Source organism: Lagenorhynchus albirostris, chromosome 13 (assembly GCF_949774975.1).
Source record: "Lagenorhynchus albirostris chromosome 13, mLagAlb1.1, whole genome shotgun sequence".
Classification (NCBI taxonomy): domain Eukaryota; kingdom Metazoa; phylum Chordata; class Mammalia; order Artiodactyla; family Delphinidae; genus Lagenorhynchus; species Lagenorhynchus albirostris.
In genome coordinates this window covers 66,963,450-66,978,097 of record NC_083107.1, presented here as the reverse complement: position 1 = coordinate 66,978,097, position 14,648 = coordinate 66,963,450, and the positions used below count along the sequence as shown (strand labels likewise).

The 14,648-nt window shown below is 40.2% G+C and overlaps 1 protein-coding gene across 1 annotated transcript in view; it reads left to right on the top strand.

Annotated features, from left to right (window-relative positions):
* Positions 1 to 12,173: 12,173 nt before the first annotated feature.
* The window catches only part of WDR43 (WD repeat domain 43), a 50,407-nt gene continuing 47,932 nt past the window's right edge, over positions 12,174 to 14,648 (top strand). The window contains exon 1 of the mRNA XM_060168794.1: positions 12,174 to 12,435. Within this exon, the coding sequence (XP_060024777.1) occupies positions 12,211 to 12,435 (225 nt within the window). The 5' untranslated portion in view covers positions 12,174 to 12,210. The remainder of the gene's footprint in view (positions 12,436 to 14,648) is intronic.

The following is a 14,648-nucleotide window of genomic DNA, read 5'->3' as shown; positions in this document are numbered from 1 at the left end:
GTACCCGCCCCAAATTTTTAAATAAAAATGAATTTATTTAATCCTAAAAATAAAACAAAAGAAAATTAAAAACTGGGAAAAAGTTATCTATGGAGTCCAAAATCTCATTTAACATTGAATATCACTAACCTGTTTGCTTAATATTAATTCAATTGGCAGAAGTTTATTAAGGGTCTGGCAATATCTAATGTGCCTGGTCTAATGAGGCACATTAGCTATTTATTTCATTTAAGTTTACAACAATCCTGAGTCAGAAATAAGTATTCCAGTTTTACGTGTAAGAAAACTGACCCAAGGAGATTAAATGATTTGGGCAACAGCCCATAGCTGACAAGTGACATGACAGGGTTTCCTATCTAGGTCAGTTTGGTTCAGCAGTCCATGCTCTTTGTACTGTAACACCCCTTCTCAAAGGCCAGTCAACAGTACATTTGAATTCAGAGTTAACACCGGAATACATTCACAGAGCTACAAATTCAGTTTAAATTTGAGAAAAGAAGTCTTGTTATTACTTTCAAAGACATAAATTCTTTCTAATCTGTGCTTTCTAAAACATCAACCATCGTAAACTCCATCATCAGGACTTCTCTCTTTTAATCCTAAAAATGAAAAAACAAAACAAAACAGCCCGGCTCTCCCCCTATCCCAACTGCATGTCTCACTTTTGGTTTTGATTTATTTTAAGAAAAGTTCTTTTGACTAACATTTATGTTATCATTGCCAAATATGGGTCTGCGTTGGAACCTTCTGAATCCTAAGCTCTACAATTGTTTTTAAATTTATCATTCCTAATTTATTATCTCGTTATTAAATGATATTTGGCTGTTATTTCAGAAGGAGTAAGAATTAGAAAGATGGTATATTGACAAAATATAGGAAGTAAATTTACATACCTTTGATTTCTGAGATAAATTGTGAACAGTTAATGGCATTCCTTTCTTTCTATTATTTGAATAACAGACAGTGATATAGTTTGTCCTACACACATCTAATGAAATGCATTAACATACGCTGAAAAATATAATTATTCCTTATTTATTCATGACCTTTCAGAGCATTTAAGCTCTCAAAAAGAAGTCACTCTGTGTGCTTTTCTATTTCTGGCTATACTTTTCCTTTCCTATCTTTCCTATGAAACTGCCAACTTGGACTCTGAAACTATTCTCTGAAAATATGAGGTATCATCAACTCATCATTTTTACTTTAGGGTATAAGACCAGAAAGATACTATCGTCTAGTGGCATTTAGTCAAGCAACCACTTTAAAATCCAAATAGATGTCAAGAAATGCTATTACTGATGGGTGACATTTTAAAATCTCCAGTCAAACTATATCTCTATGTCTAGTTCCACAAACGTTCTCCTCTAGCTCTTTGCATATGCTTCTTCCCTCTATATAACTCCAAAAGACTGGGAGAAGTGCCTCTCCTCTGTACTCTTGGTATGTCCTATCTTTAGACCTATCATGGTGTGTGTCATACTGTGTGGAAGTTGTTTACTTACCATTTCCCTGGTTAAGAGATAAAATTGTTCGGAGAGCTGTGTCTTGTTCATCATTATAATTCTGTCATAGTTATATCACTATAATCCTGTTATATCATTGTATCATATTATATGGTATATATGATATATTGTATATATAATATCATCATATTTCATAGCTGTATCATTATAATCCTGTCATAGTACCTGGCACACAATATGCCCTCAATAAATATTTGTTCAATGAATGAAGAAAGTAGGAAATGAGAAAAAATAGCAGCCCTGATACCTAAGTCCCTATACTAAATGATTCAACATGTAAATATGATCCAATTACATTTAATAGTTACATATTTTGTTCTGTATCTACACATGTACTTAGCTTTTTTAGAACTGTTGAAGTTTTTCTTACTGACTTTTAGTGAAATAGTAAGTATCTAAGTCTAAGAATATAACTTCCTTTCTCTTGCCTTTTCATTTTTTTCCTGAGTTGCTGCTAATTTGAATCTGGACCCTGTAGAACTCCTCTATGATTTACTGTTGTATTACTAGAAATTGCAAATTTAAATCTAGAGAATTTTAAAATTTTCTTAATTATGTGTACAGTTTTAAAGAAAAATTGCATGATATTTAGACTTGGAGAAGCTTCTTACTTATCATCACCCACCACCACTCACTAAACACCTTTTTTGGTTCCTAAAGTAAAGGACAGTATACAGCATGATTCAGAACCAGTTTGTTAGCACCTTGTGAGCCATCGTTTTAGAATGTTGAGAACCGATCAGTCCTCCTTGGGATTGAACTCCTGGAGAGGATCCTAGATCCTCCTTCCTCCTCCTCAGGGTCCTTCTTTTGGAGAACGGCCTGACTGTCACCTCCATCCCACCAGCCCTACTGCTGGTCAGGGTCCAGTGCTAGTCTGGGCCTCAGAGTACCTCTACACTGCACCCCTCCCTTCTACCCTCCATCTCTTTCTCAGTTGTCGTCAACTCACACTGCAGAACTCAATAACCAATCTTCTGATTTCTAAATTGTGAAGCATTTAAACTTTGTGTTTATGTGCACTCTCTTTGTTTATGAATGCTCATAAACTCTTCAAAATTTAAAACCTTTTTAAAACCTAAAACCTTGGGCATATCCATCCATCTATTCATTCGCAATTCCTTCATTTATTTACTTTGCATAATTGACTTGTAATCATGCTTAGCTCACTCGAGGGGACTCCCCTGAACACCCAAGACAAATACTGTTATAATCTTTCTTCTTCTTCTTCTTCTTTTTTTATAAATTTATTTATTTATTTTTGGCTGCGTTGGGTCTTTGTTGCTGTGCACGGGCTTTCTCTAGTTGTGGTGAGCCGGGGCTACTCTTCATGGCAGTGTGTGAGCTTCTCATTGCGGTGGCTTCTCTTGTTGCAAAGAACAGGTTCTAGGTGTGTGGGCTTCAGTAGTTGTGGCACGCAGGCTCAGTAGTTGTGGTGCACAGGCTTACCTGTTCTGTGGCATGTGGGATCTTCCCGGACTAGGGCTCGAACCTGTGTCCCCTGCATTGCCAGGTGGATTGTTAACCACGGTGCCACCAGAGAAGTCCCTAATCTTTCTTCTATGTATTGCTTTTTATTTAGTTTTTGTAAAATTGTAGTCATACTTTAATCTTTTTCTCACATTAGCTCTTTGTATCAAAGATTATGAATGAGCATAAGCAATAGTAAAACCTTAGCAAGACCATGTACAAGTGTCACTGTTGTGAGCTTTCATACTATAGGAAATCCTGCCTAATTGACTCTTGTTTGTGCTCTGTAAATTCACACTATTTTGTAAGGCTGTATACTAGGATACTGTTTGGCTATAAGTGAAGGTAGGAAATTCAGAGCTAAGATGGTCCTCTGAAGTGTCAGCTACTCCTGGGTGTGGTCTCCATTCCAAAGCTTACCTTATGGCTGCTCAAGCTCCAGCCATTACATCCCAATTTCAGTCAGTAAGAAGAGAGAAGAGAGAAGAAGGTCATGCCCTCTTTCCTTAAACACACTTCCCTAAAAACACACATATCACTTTTGCTTACATTTCATTCACCAGGACTTAATCACATGGCCAGATCTAGTAGCAAGGGAAGCTGAGAAATTTAGTCTTTATTACAGCTGAATATCAGCCTAACCAAAAGTCTGAAATTCTATTAATATTGAAGAAGGGGGAAATGGATTAGAAGGCAACTAGCATTTTCTTTCCCAGGTGCATGCTAGCTAGTTGAGGCAATCCCCATTTTAAAAAAATGTGTTGTGTTCCTAAAATTTGTCAGTAGGATGTTTGCAATCTTGTACAAGTAACAGTTATGTTCCCAGATCTGCTCAAAAGCCTATTTAGGGATAAAGTAGCTGAAGCAGTGTTCACTATTGAAAAAGACAATGGAAAACTATTAACAAGCCACTTGCATCATTTAAACAAAAAATTAAATACAAAATCTGTGTTTTCAGCTGTCTACTAGACACCATCTCTGGTTGACCTGCTGGTACCTCAACAGCATGGCCCAAACTGAACTAAGTCGTCATTTCCACCTTTTGTCCCATCCCCTGGAACACTGGACCTCCTATATTCCCTATATGAGTTTAAAAGTCACATGATTTTCTGTTACTTTCAGGCTAGAAAATTCCAGGTCATCTGTGATTCTTCTCTCTGCAGCACTCTCTTCCAACACTCACAGACATACATTCACAACCTCTGATCAGTGGTCAGGTCCCGTGGATTTCCTGTCCATTTCCTTTAGCCACCACCAAATCTGACTACCTGCATCTGAAGCCTCCCTACTCCTATCCTACACTGTTTCATTCAGTTATTCGATAAACATGTGTTGGGTATCCACTGTGTGCTGTGCGTTGTGCTAGGCTGAGGGTACAGAGATTGAAGAGGGGGATGGGAGTAGTTCTAGCCCTCAGAGAATTCACAGTCCATTAGGGGAAACACAGTGGCTTTCCAAGGTCAGAGTGGTGGGAGCTCTCTGCCCAGCATCCAGGCACTAAAGAGGTGTACTGTCTGTGAGGAATTCAAAAACAATACCAAAACCAACTGAAAGCCAGTCGGCTTCCTCTTATCACCAGGTGTCACCTGTTCTGAACAATGTCAGGAGTAAGATACTTCTCTCCCCTCAAATATTTGATTGTCTCAAGTTCTAAACAAGGGTTTTAATTACATATGTATGTATGTGTGTATGTATGTATGTACGTATGCTTCAAATTAGCACATTTTTATTACTTGTGCTCTGATAAACATTATAGTGTATAAGAAAGTTAATTCCAAGAACTCCTAATTATATAGTTGGCCCTGACACATGTGGACTCACTTATAAGAGTTCTTTTTAAGTTCCGAAAGTTTCAGAATCATTCAAGAATAATTCACATCTCCAGCCCCTGTGGTACCACATATTCCTGTGTTAAAACAGGATATTTAAAATAAACAATGACTGCACAACAGTTATAAAGATGAAGAAGCAGAACTTCAATTGGAAATTCAAGAAGCAGAACTTCAATTGGTCATTCCAAGACTACTTGAAATTTTTGTTTGTGTTTAAAATGTTTCAGCTGCAGAGACATCCGAAAACTACTTAGCTACTCAAAGAAACAAAGGCATGAACAGTATTACGATATTTGAAATCCCTTATGAAACATGATTTTTATGAAAAAACTCAACCTTACGTCAAACTCAACCTTACGTTTCAGGCTTTTCTTAACTATTTGTGTGTATGCTGTTTCATGTAAAATAAACCGTTTAAAATTTAAATTACTACAAAATGTTGTCTAGCAATTGGGAGCAAATATAGATTGACAAATCTAGCAGCACTAACTATTGAACATAAATATGCGGAGATCAATTTTGCTAAAGTTATTGACAAATCTGCAGAAGTTAAAGGCTTGAAAACAAAACTAGCATTACTTAGCATGCTTTTGAGGCTCATCCACGTTGTAGCATGTAACAATAGTACTTCATTTGTATTGCTAAATAATACTCCATTGTTTGGATATACCATATTTCGTTTCTCCATTCACTACTTGATAGACATTTGGATTGTTCACAGTTTGGGGCCACATGAATAATAATACTGCTATGAAATGTATGCATGGACATATGTTTTCATTTCTATGGGTACGTATCTAGGAGTGCAATTGCTAGGTTGCAAAGGAAGTTCATATTTAATTCTTTTAAGAAACTGCCAAATTCTTTTGCAAAGAAGCTGTCCCTTTTACACTTTCACAAGAAATAGATAAGGGATCTGGTTTCTCCACATCCTCACCAGCACTTGTTATTGTCTGTCTTTTTTATTATAACCATCCTAGTAGACATGAAGTGGTATCTCATTGTTGTTTTGATTTGCATTTCCTTAACAGGTAATGATGTTGAGCATCTTTTCATGTGCTTTTTAGCCATTCATGTATCTTCTTTGGTGAAAATGTCTATTCAAGTCTTTTGCAGATTTTTTAATTGGTAGTTTGTCATCTTATTTATTTATGTATATTTTTGCATGTGGATATCCAATTGGCCCAGTACTATTTATGAAAAAAACTATTCTTTGTTCATTAAATATCTTGGCACCTTGTATATATCAGTTGACTTTAGAAGTAAAAATTTATGTCTGTACTCTTGATTTTGTTCCATTGCTCCATGTGTCCATACTTGCGTTATCGCTCTGTCTTGATTACTGTCACTATAGTTAGTTTTGAAATCATGTACTGTGGCTGCATCACTTTGTTCTTCTTTTAAAAAATTGTTTTCACTATTTTAGGTCCTTTGCATTTCCACATATATTTTAGGATCAGCTTATCAATTTCTACAAAAAACTCCTGATAATATTTTGATAGGGATTGCATGAATGTATAGGGTGAATTGAAGAGAATTGCCATCTTGACAATACTGAGTTTACCAATTCATGAACATGGAATGTCTTTCCATTTACTTAGGTTTCCCTTAATTTCTATCAACAATGTCTTTACTTTTCAGAGTACCAGTCTTGAACTTCTTTTGCTAAATTTATTCCCAAGTATTTTATTCTTTCTGGTGCTATTTCAAGTGGAATCGTTTTCTTAATTTAATTTTCAGATTGTCCATTGATAGTATGTAGAAATACAACTGATTTTTTTGTATATTGATTTAGTATCTTATGACCTTGCTATTCAGTTATTGGTTTTAGAATTTTTTGTGAATCCCTTGAGATTTTCTCTATGTCATCTGTGAATAGATACTTTTACTCCTTCCTTTCCAATTTGCATGCCATTATTATTATTAACATCTTTATTGCACTAGCTAGAACCTCCAGTAAAATATTGAGTAGAATTGATGAGAATGGACAGTATTGATTTGTTCTCAATCTCAGGAGAGAAGCATTCAGTCTTTCATTATTAAGTAGGAAGTGAGTTGTGGGTTTTTTTTGTAGTTTTCCTGTATGAAGTTGAGGATGTTCCTTTCTATGCCTAGTTTGTTAAATTTTTTTTTTTAAATCATGAGTGGGTGTTGGATTTTGTTAAATTCTTTTCTGTATCTTTTGAGATTATCATGTGTTTTTAATCCTTCATTCTATTAATATGGCATATTAGATTTTTGAATGTTAAACCTAGTATTCCTGGGATAAATCCCATGTGATCATGGTATATAATCTTTTTTATATATTACTGGAGTTGATTTGCTAATCTTTTGTTAAGGATAGGTAGGATCTTTAATAATTCCTATTATCTTTAGGACTAATAGGAATTAGTTAAGTTAAATTGTTAGTTAGTAGGTTGGATGAAGGGTTGGCATTGGGGCCTGAGAGAGGATTGGAAGAGCGTAAATTATGGGCATGAGTAAGAGAGCAGAAGCCAGAACAAAGGTGGTAGGGCAGGAAACCAGGATCAGATCAGAGCCTGGGGTGTGATGTTTGAGGCAGTCTACAGTGAGTGAGTGATGATGCTGGGGAGATTGACAGAGACCAGGTTATAGATTGTTCTGTAGTCCATATATATTGAGCAGCATAGAATTTCTTCCGTAATTGTCAGCAAGCTTGTGAAGATTTTTGTTTTTGTTTTGTAAAGTAATCAAGTTTTTTTTAATATTTATTTTTATTTATTTGGTTGCGCCAGGTCTTAGTTGTGGCAGGCGGGCTCCTTAGTTGCAGCTTGCCAGCTCCTTAGTTGTGGCATGCATGTGGGATCTAGTTCCCTGACCAGGGATCGAACCTGGGCCCCCTGCAGTGGGAGCGCGGAGTCTTAACCACTGTGCCATCAGGGAAGTCCCTGAAGGGTTTTAAGTAGAGAGGTAGAATGGTCACATTTATGATTTGCAAAGATCATAAAAATGTTGCAGCCTGGAGAAAGGGAGTCCAAATAAAGCAGTGGTGGCAGTTCAGGTGAGAGATACAAGGCTCAAACAAGAACAGAGGTGGTAGAATTGGATGGAAATGAGGAAATTGAATGTGGAATTACTTCAGAGATAAAAAAGACTGCTGATTGATCACATGTGGGTATGGTTTGGGTGGAACTAAGATGTGGGGTTGGGTAATAATCAGGGTTGATTCCTTGCTTTTTACAGTGGCTAACTGGGTGGCTGGTGGTATCACCAACTGAGGCAAAGGATAGAAAAGAATCAGCACAATTAGATTCAGCTGCATGTGCCATAACCCCAAATGTAGTAGTTTAAACAAGAGGGAAGTTTGTTTTCTGTTGTATAAAAGAAGTCCTGAGGATTTGGTCCAGGACATATATAATGCTTCAGGGTCCCTAGGTTCTGCTATCTTTCTGCTCTACCATTCTTAGCATGTTATTTTCTCCTCAAAGTCCAACACGGATGCTTCAGCTTTGGCCATTACATTTCAGTTCCAGGGTTTAAGAAGAAAAAAGCCATGGAGAATAGCATACCCTCTCACTTTAAGGATATTTTGTTCTGGCCCATAGTCATATGGCCTACCATTGTTGCAAAGAAGGCTGGAGAATGCAGTCTTTATTCTGGAAAGACATATGCACAGATAAAGAAGTAGTGCTGTAAGGAACCCTGATGTTAGAGAGTGGGACGTGAGGAAGATCCATGAGAAATGAATAAGAAGAGCAGCCAGAGAAGTAAGAGAAAGCCAGGAGGGTGTGACGTCATGGAAGACAAGCATGCTAATGACAAGTCAAGTAAGATGTAGACTTAGAATGGACACATATGGTAGCAACGTGGTGCTTGCTGGTGGCCTTGAGAAGAGTTTTGGTGTAGTGGTGGGTGGGGCTGAAAGTCCCATTGCAGGAGAGAAATTGAGAAAATTAGACTATTCTTTTTTCTTTTAGTTTTGTTTTAAAGGAAAGAAAAGATTGGGACAGTAATGGAGGGGGAAGAGGGGTCAAGGGAATTCTGTTTTTAAAGAAGAGAAAAATAACAGTATGTTTATATGTTATGAGAAGGATTAAGTTGAGAAGTAAAAATTGACAGACTTTCTGGAATAATATCCTTGAGAAGGATTAAGTTGAGAAGTAAAAATTGACACTGATAGAGGAAAGACTTTTTGGAATAATATCCTTGAATGGGCAAAAGAAGCTGGGATCTAGAACTTATGTGGAAGGGTGGCCTTTGCTAAGATCACGGAAGGTTCATCCATAGGACCAGGAGAGATGGAGCACAAGTGGGTAGATTCTGTGGTATTGGGAGCTTGTGAAAGTGCTCTTGTGATTGCTTCTGTTTTCTCATGAAATCGTAAGCAAAATCATCCACTGAGAGTGAGGATGGAGGAGGAGGAGGTTTGCGGTAATAGGACAGTCTGTCCTAATGTCTAGGACAGTGGAAGAGTGAATGGATTAGGGAACAACTGTTCGATAATCTGTTAGCATCGACTTGCCATGTGAAGTTTGTGGTCACGAATTCGAAGTAGATGAGAGTCCTAATAAAGTGGCTGTGGCTTTCTCTAATCATGTTCAGCTGCTTGTAGGTGGAGAGTTAGATTTTACCAGGCTTGTGTTTTGTTTTGTTTTTTTGGCAGCGCCGTGTGGCTTGCAGGATCTTAGTTCCCTGACCAGGGATCAAACCTGGGCCCCCTGCAGTGGAAGCTCGGAGCCCTAACCACTGGACCACCAGGGAATTCCCCAAGCTTGTGGTTTTACCAAGACTATTTTGTGGGAAAGAGGCAAGGGAGTTGAGGGTTGTAATGACAGAGGTTAGGATAAATTAAGGGGGAAGTGCAGCCATCGGGGAGTAGGGATGAGGGCTGGTGAAAAGACTGTAGGATCAAATGAATTGATGGTCCGGTAGGGTGGAAGGACTGGCTGGATGCTGAGAGCTAGAGGGAGTGAGCTGGAAAGATAGGAGTTGGTGGTTACAGAGTAGTGTGTAGAAATTGAGATTATGGAAGAGGTGCAGTTATTTGGATGGCAAGGTCTGCTACCTGACCATGGGAGTGAGTGGCTGGTGTAGCATAGAGATTACTGAAAGGGATGAGGTCAAGGAATTGATATGCTTGGGTATCGGAGGGTCATCTATATAAACACTACATACTCTCATTGGATCAGGTTGCCGTGCTCAGAGATGACTTGGGTTAGAAATCAAGCTCTTCCTCCATTGCCCGGCTCTATGTCAATTTTCTTATCGGAAAGATGTAGATGTTGATAGTTTCTACATCCTAGGGCTGTTGTGAGGACTAAATGAATTAATACACATAAAGCACCTAGAACAGTGCCTGACATATAGTAAGTGCAAAATAAGCTTTTATTTTTATTTGTATATTTATGACTAACAAATGCATAACTCTAGGTCAGACCTATCTTCACACAGACTCATGTGTGGTTTTTTTTTTTTAAATATTTATTTATTTACTTTTGGCTGTGTTGGATCTTTGTTGAGACTCTGTGTTTGCGGCACGCAGGCTTAGTTACCCTGCGGCACACTGGGTCTTAGTTCCCTGACCAGGGATCGAACCCGCGTCCCCTGCATTGAAAGGTGGATTCTTAACTGCTGGACTGTCAGGGAAGTCCCTCATGCATGTTCTTTTATAACAAAAATCCTAGAAATAGTTGTCTATACTTTTCTGCCCTTTCTCACCTCCCATTTCCCCCTCTACTCTCTAAAATGAGTTTTTTCCCCCTACCTCTCTGCTAAAAATGCTTTTGAAAAGTCGCCAGTGGTCTTGATCTTGCCAAGTTCACTGATTAATTCTCAGTCTTCATCTTACAGCATTTGACATGGCTTTGATTATGTCTTACTTCTGAAATCCTTATAAAATTTTTGGCTTTCCAGGGCATCTCATTCTCCTGGGCTTTCATCACTGTTATCCCTTCTTAATCTCCTTTGCCGGGTCCTCTTCCTATTCCTGATAAATTGGCACATTTTTGGGGCTAAGTTTTTTTCTCTATTTATACTTACACCCAAGATGATCTAACCATACAGTTTCAAATAGCATCTGTATGCTAATGTGATCTACTCATATATCTGACTTCCTACTGAACCACTCTATTTGGATGTCTACTGAACATCTCAAACTTAACTGTCCAAAACAGAAACAGTTGATTTCTACTCCACCCAGACCCGTTTCCTCAATTCAGCTAATGGTATCACCATTCACTTATTCTCTCAGGCCTTAGAGTCATCCTTCACTCATGTCTTTTCCTCATCCTTCACAATCAATCCATTTAGCAAGTCCTGTTGGCTCCAACTTCAGATTAAATCTGGATTTGGACCACTTCTCACCACCTCTACCACGTCATTCGAGTCCAACCCACCATCCTCCTTCTCTCTTGTCTCTTTGCTTTCATTCTTGCCCCCCCTACAGTCTCCATCCAGCATCCAGGAGGCCTTTTAAAATGTAGATCAGGGCTTCCCTAGTGGCGCAGTGGTTGAAAGTCCGCCTGCTGATGCAGGGGACACGGGTTCATGCCCCGGTCCGGGAAGATCCCATATGCCGTGGAGCAGCTGGGCCCGTGAGCCATGGCCGCTGAGCCTGAGCGTCCAGAGCCTGTGCTGCGCAATGGGAGAGGCCACAACAGTGAGAGGCCCAAGTACGGCAAAAAAAAAATAATAATAAAAATAAAATAAAATGTAGATCAGTTTATGTCTTTCCAAATAACATAAACTGCAAATTTTACCATGGCTTTCCCTACTTGTGAAAGACTCAAGAGTCTCCCATGGCCCTGAGGGTAGTGTTTTATGGCTTTCCTGCTGGTCAGTAAGCTGTGTGTGGGCTGAACAGTACCTGCCATTTCTTGAATCAGAATGCATAGATTTGGTGAAATGTTATGGAGACTTTAAAAAAACTCTATTTGGTGCAGTAACATGGGATAAATCTTGACGAAAGAAGAGGGAATAGCCTCTCCCACCGTTACTTTCACACTGGTATGATTGAATAAATTGTTGTTATGTGAACACATGATTACAGCCCGTAAGTGGATAAGGAAAAATGGAAACAGTTGTCACAATCACGGAATTATAAGTAAACATTTCTTTCAAACATTTCGTTCAATCATGTTATTTAAATTAAAAAAAAAAACCCCAAAACTTTTTCTTTCTTTCTTTCTTTCTTTTTTAAAGGAAGGAGTCTTGTCAAGCCCCTTCACACGTCCCCATAACAAGTTAGTACTGAGCCTACTGGGCCACCGTCCACAGGTAGGCCGTCCAACGCTCGCTTGCGTCGCGAAGAGCCACTCCCTCTGCTCCTTGCACTCCCTCCGCCCCACTTCCCCCTCCAGGCCCCGCCCCGTACCGGTGCGCCTGCGCACGGGCGAACACGTGGCTGCCGCGGAGCCAGAGCAGCAATGGCGGCGGGTGGCGGAGGTGTTGCGGACCCCTTCTCCCCCGCGGGCGTCCCCTGCGCCTTCTCCCCGCAAAGCCAGGCCTATTTCGCTTTAGCGTCTACAGACGGTCACCTGAGAGTGTGGGAGACAGCCAGCAACCGGCTGCATCAGGAGTACGTGCCTTCCGCGCACCTCAGCGGTACCTGCACCTGCCTGGCCTGGGCGCCAGCGCGGCTGCAGGCCAAGGTAAAGCGAGCTGGATGGCGCGGGGCGGGTGGCCGCTCAGCCTCAGCCTCAGCGCTTCGCGGCCCGGCGGCGCGCGATCCGTCATCGCGCGTGGCCCTCCGAGGCCCGGGGCGAGGAGGCACAGAGCGCGGTGGAGGCGCGCGCTGGGCCCACACCGTCAGCCCCGTGCGTGGCCTGTCTTGAGGGCAACGAGAGAGGGCGCGGCCGGATCCGACGGGCAGCGGACCGAAGCCCTCCTGGCGGGCTCCATGTGGTCTGGGCCCAGCCGTCGCGGGGGCCGCCATGTTCGCCGAGGCCCCGGGTCCCCCAGGAGCGGCTTCCTGCTACCAGGCCTGGCTCTCTGCGCTTTTCAGAGCACTGGCTTTTGACAGAACCCCACCTTGGGGCTGTATTGTTCTTCTCCGACCCCTACCCAGCTCATCGGCCTTGCGCTGGGCAGTTAGAATGAACAAGTCTATTTCCTTGCTTCCGGACACCCCCTCCACCCCCCACTCTTGGGGGCCGGCTCACCACGTGTTCTCTTCCACGTCCAGGATGTGACTATTTGAAAGTGTTGACTTTTCCCAGACTCGTTTCCATTGTAAGCCATCTGAACCTTCTTGCTTTTAAAGTTTTAACATCTGCTCGGCTCCCCCTTTATACATCCCCTTTTCCCCAAGTCTGAAGTCTGCATTAGGATATGGAGGTAAAGTGAAGTTGTAGTTTAACTTAACGAACGTGAGTCCAGGTGAAGTTTCTCTTACACGGGGCACTGCTGAGTTAGGGAAGGCTTCTCACTCTTAGGGATTCAATGAAAGATGTCATTCACTGTGGAGTCACTTGGCTACATCAGCACTATTTCACACGCACGTGGGAACTGCGTGTATAAGGTAGCCAACCCAAATCAGTGCAGTGTGATTTGGAAGCATCAAGTATTGAGTTGTGTGGTATTTAGGTGACACTGTGTGTAAACCTTAAAAAGTTAGTATTTAAACACATACACACACACACACACAAAAAAAGTTAGTGTTTAGTATAGATCTTAACTCCACCTGACTATCCTAGGAAACTTTCTGCTAACTTTTTAGGTTGAAAGTAGGGATACATCTAACTTGTTATACTTTGGTTGAGTATGTTTAGGTGTTTTTCAGATCTTAAGCTTGATTTTCAAAGTTTCTGGATGAAGTGACTCCTGTTGATCATTAAAGAGACCTTATCAGGGCCCTTAAGTCAAGCATAAGACTAGGACTTTAAAAAAAATCAGTTGTCATTAAGATGACAGCACTCTGCATATTTCTCCTTTTCAAATTTCTGTGTTTGTATTTTAACGGTCTTGTAAAGTGTTAATAATTCTAATGGTGAGAGGAAATGTGGAGCAGTGGTTAGATGCATGGACCCAAACTATACTTCCTCACTTTGAACCCAGGCTTGGCTTCATCGTAGGAATTGTGCCTCTAAATGGGAATAATAGTACTCACCTCATAGAGTGGTTGTGAAGGTTAACATACTTAATGATGCATAAAGCATTTAGAGTAGTTCTTGGTATGTAAGTGCTGCAAGTGTTAATTGTTGTTATTACCTCTTATTTGCATGGTTAGTCCTGCAAGGTAGATAAAGACTAACTTTTTGCTTTGTTCGTGAAGAAGAAACCGAGGCTTTGGAAAATTAAGCAACTTGCGAAAAACCAAAAATGGAACCAGGACTAGAATGCAGGTATTTAGAGCCCAACTCTATTATCTCGAACAAATCATTCATATTAGGCTGGCAGATATTTGTCACCCACTTGATATTCTCTTGACTTACAATCATATTGTATGTGTCAGGAGTAAAACTTTTGCCTGGTCTTAAATTTCCTGTTAAAAGTCAGTTTTGGATTATTTATAGTAGTCTGATACAATAGAAAAATACCTAGATTTGGTTTCATACCCAGGACTCAAACTTGTTTTGTCACCTTGAGCAAGTCACTTTACTTTTGGAGGCCTCCTTGAAAAAGAGTTGGACTACATTAAAAAAAAGTTCTAACAGGTTTCAGTGTCCTTTTACTTGTATGCTCTCACTTTAGTCACCTGACTCTGTGAAATGCCCTGTAATTGTTACATTTTTAAAAACTGAGAATCAGAACTAAGAAAGTTTAAATGACTTCTCCAAAGCCTTATTAACCAATGAAGTAGCTGTAGCCACTAGAGTCAAAGTACTTTGACTCCTGGGCCAGTGCTCTTACTGTAACCTTAGAT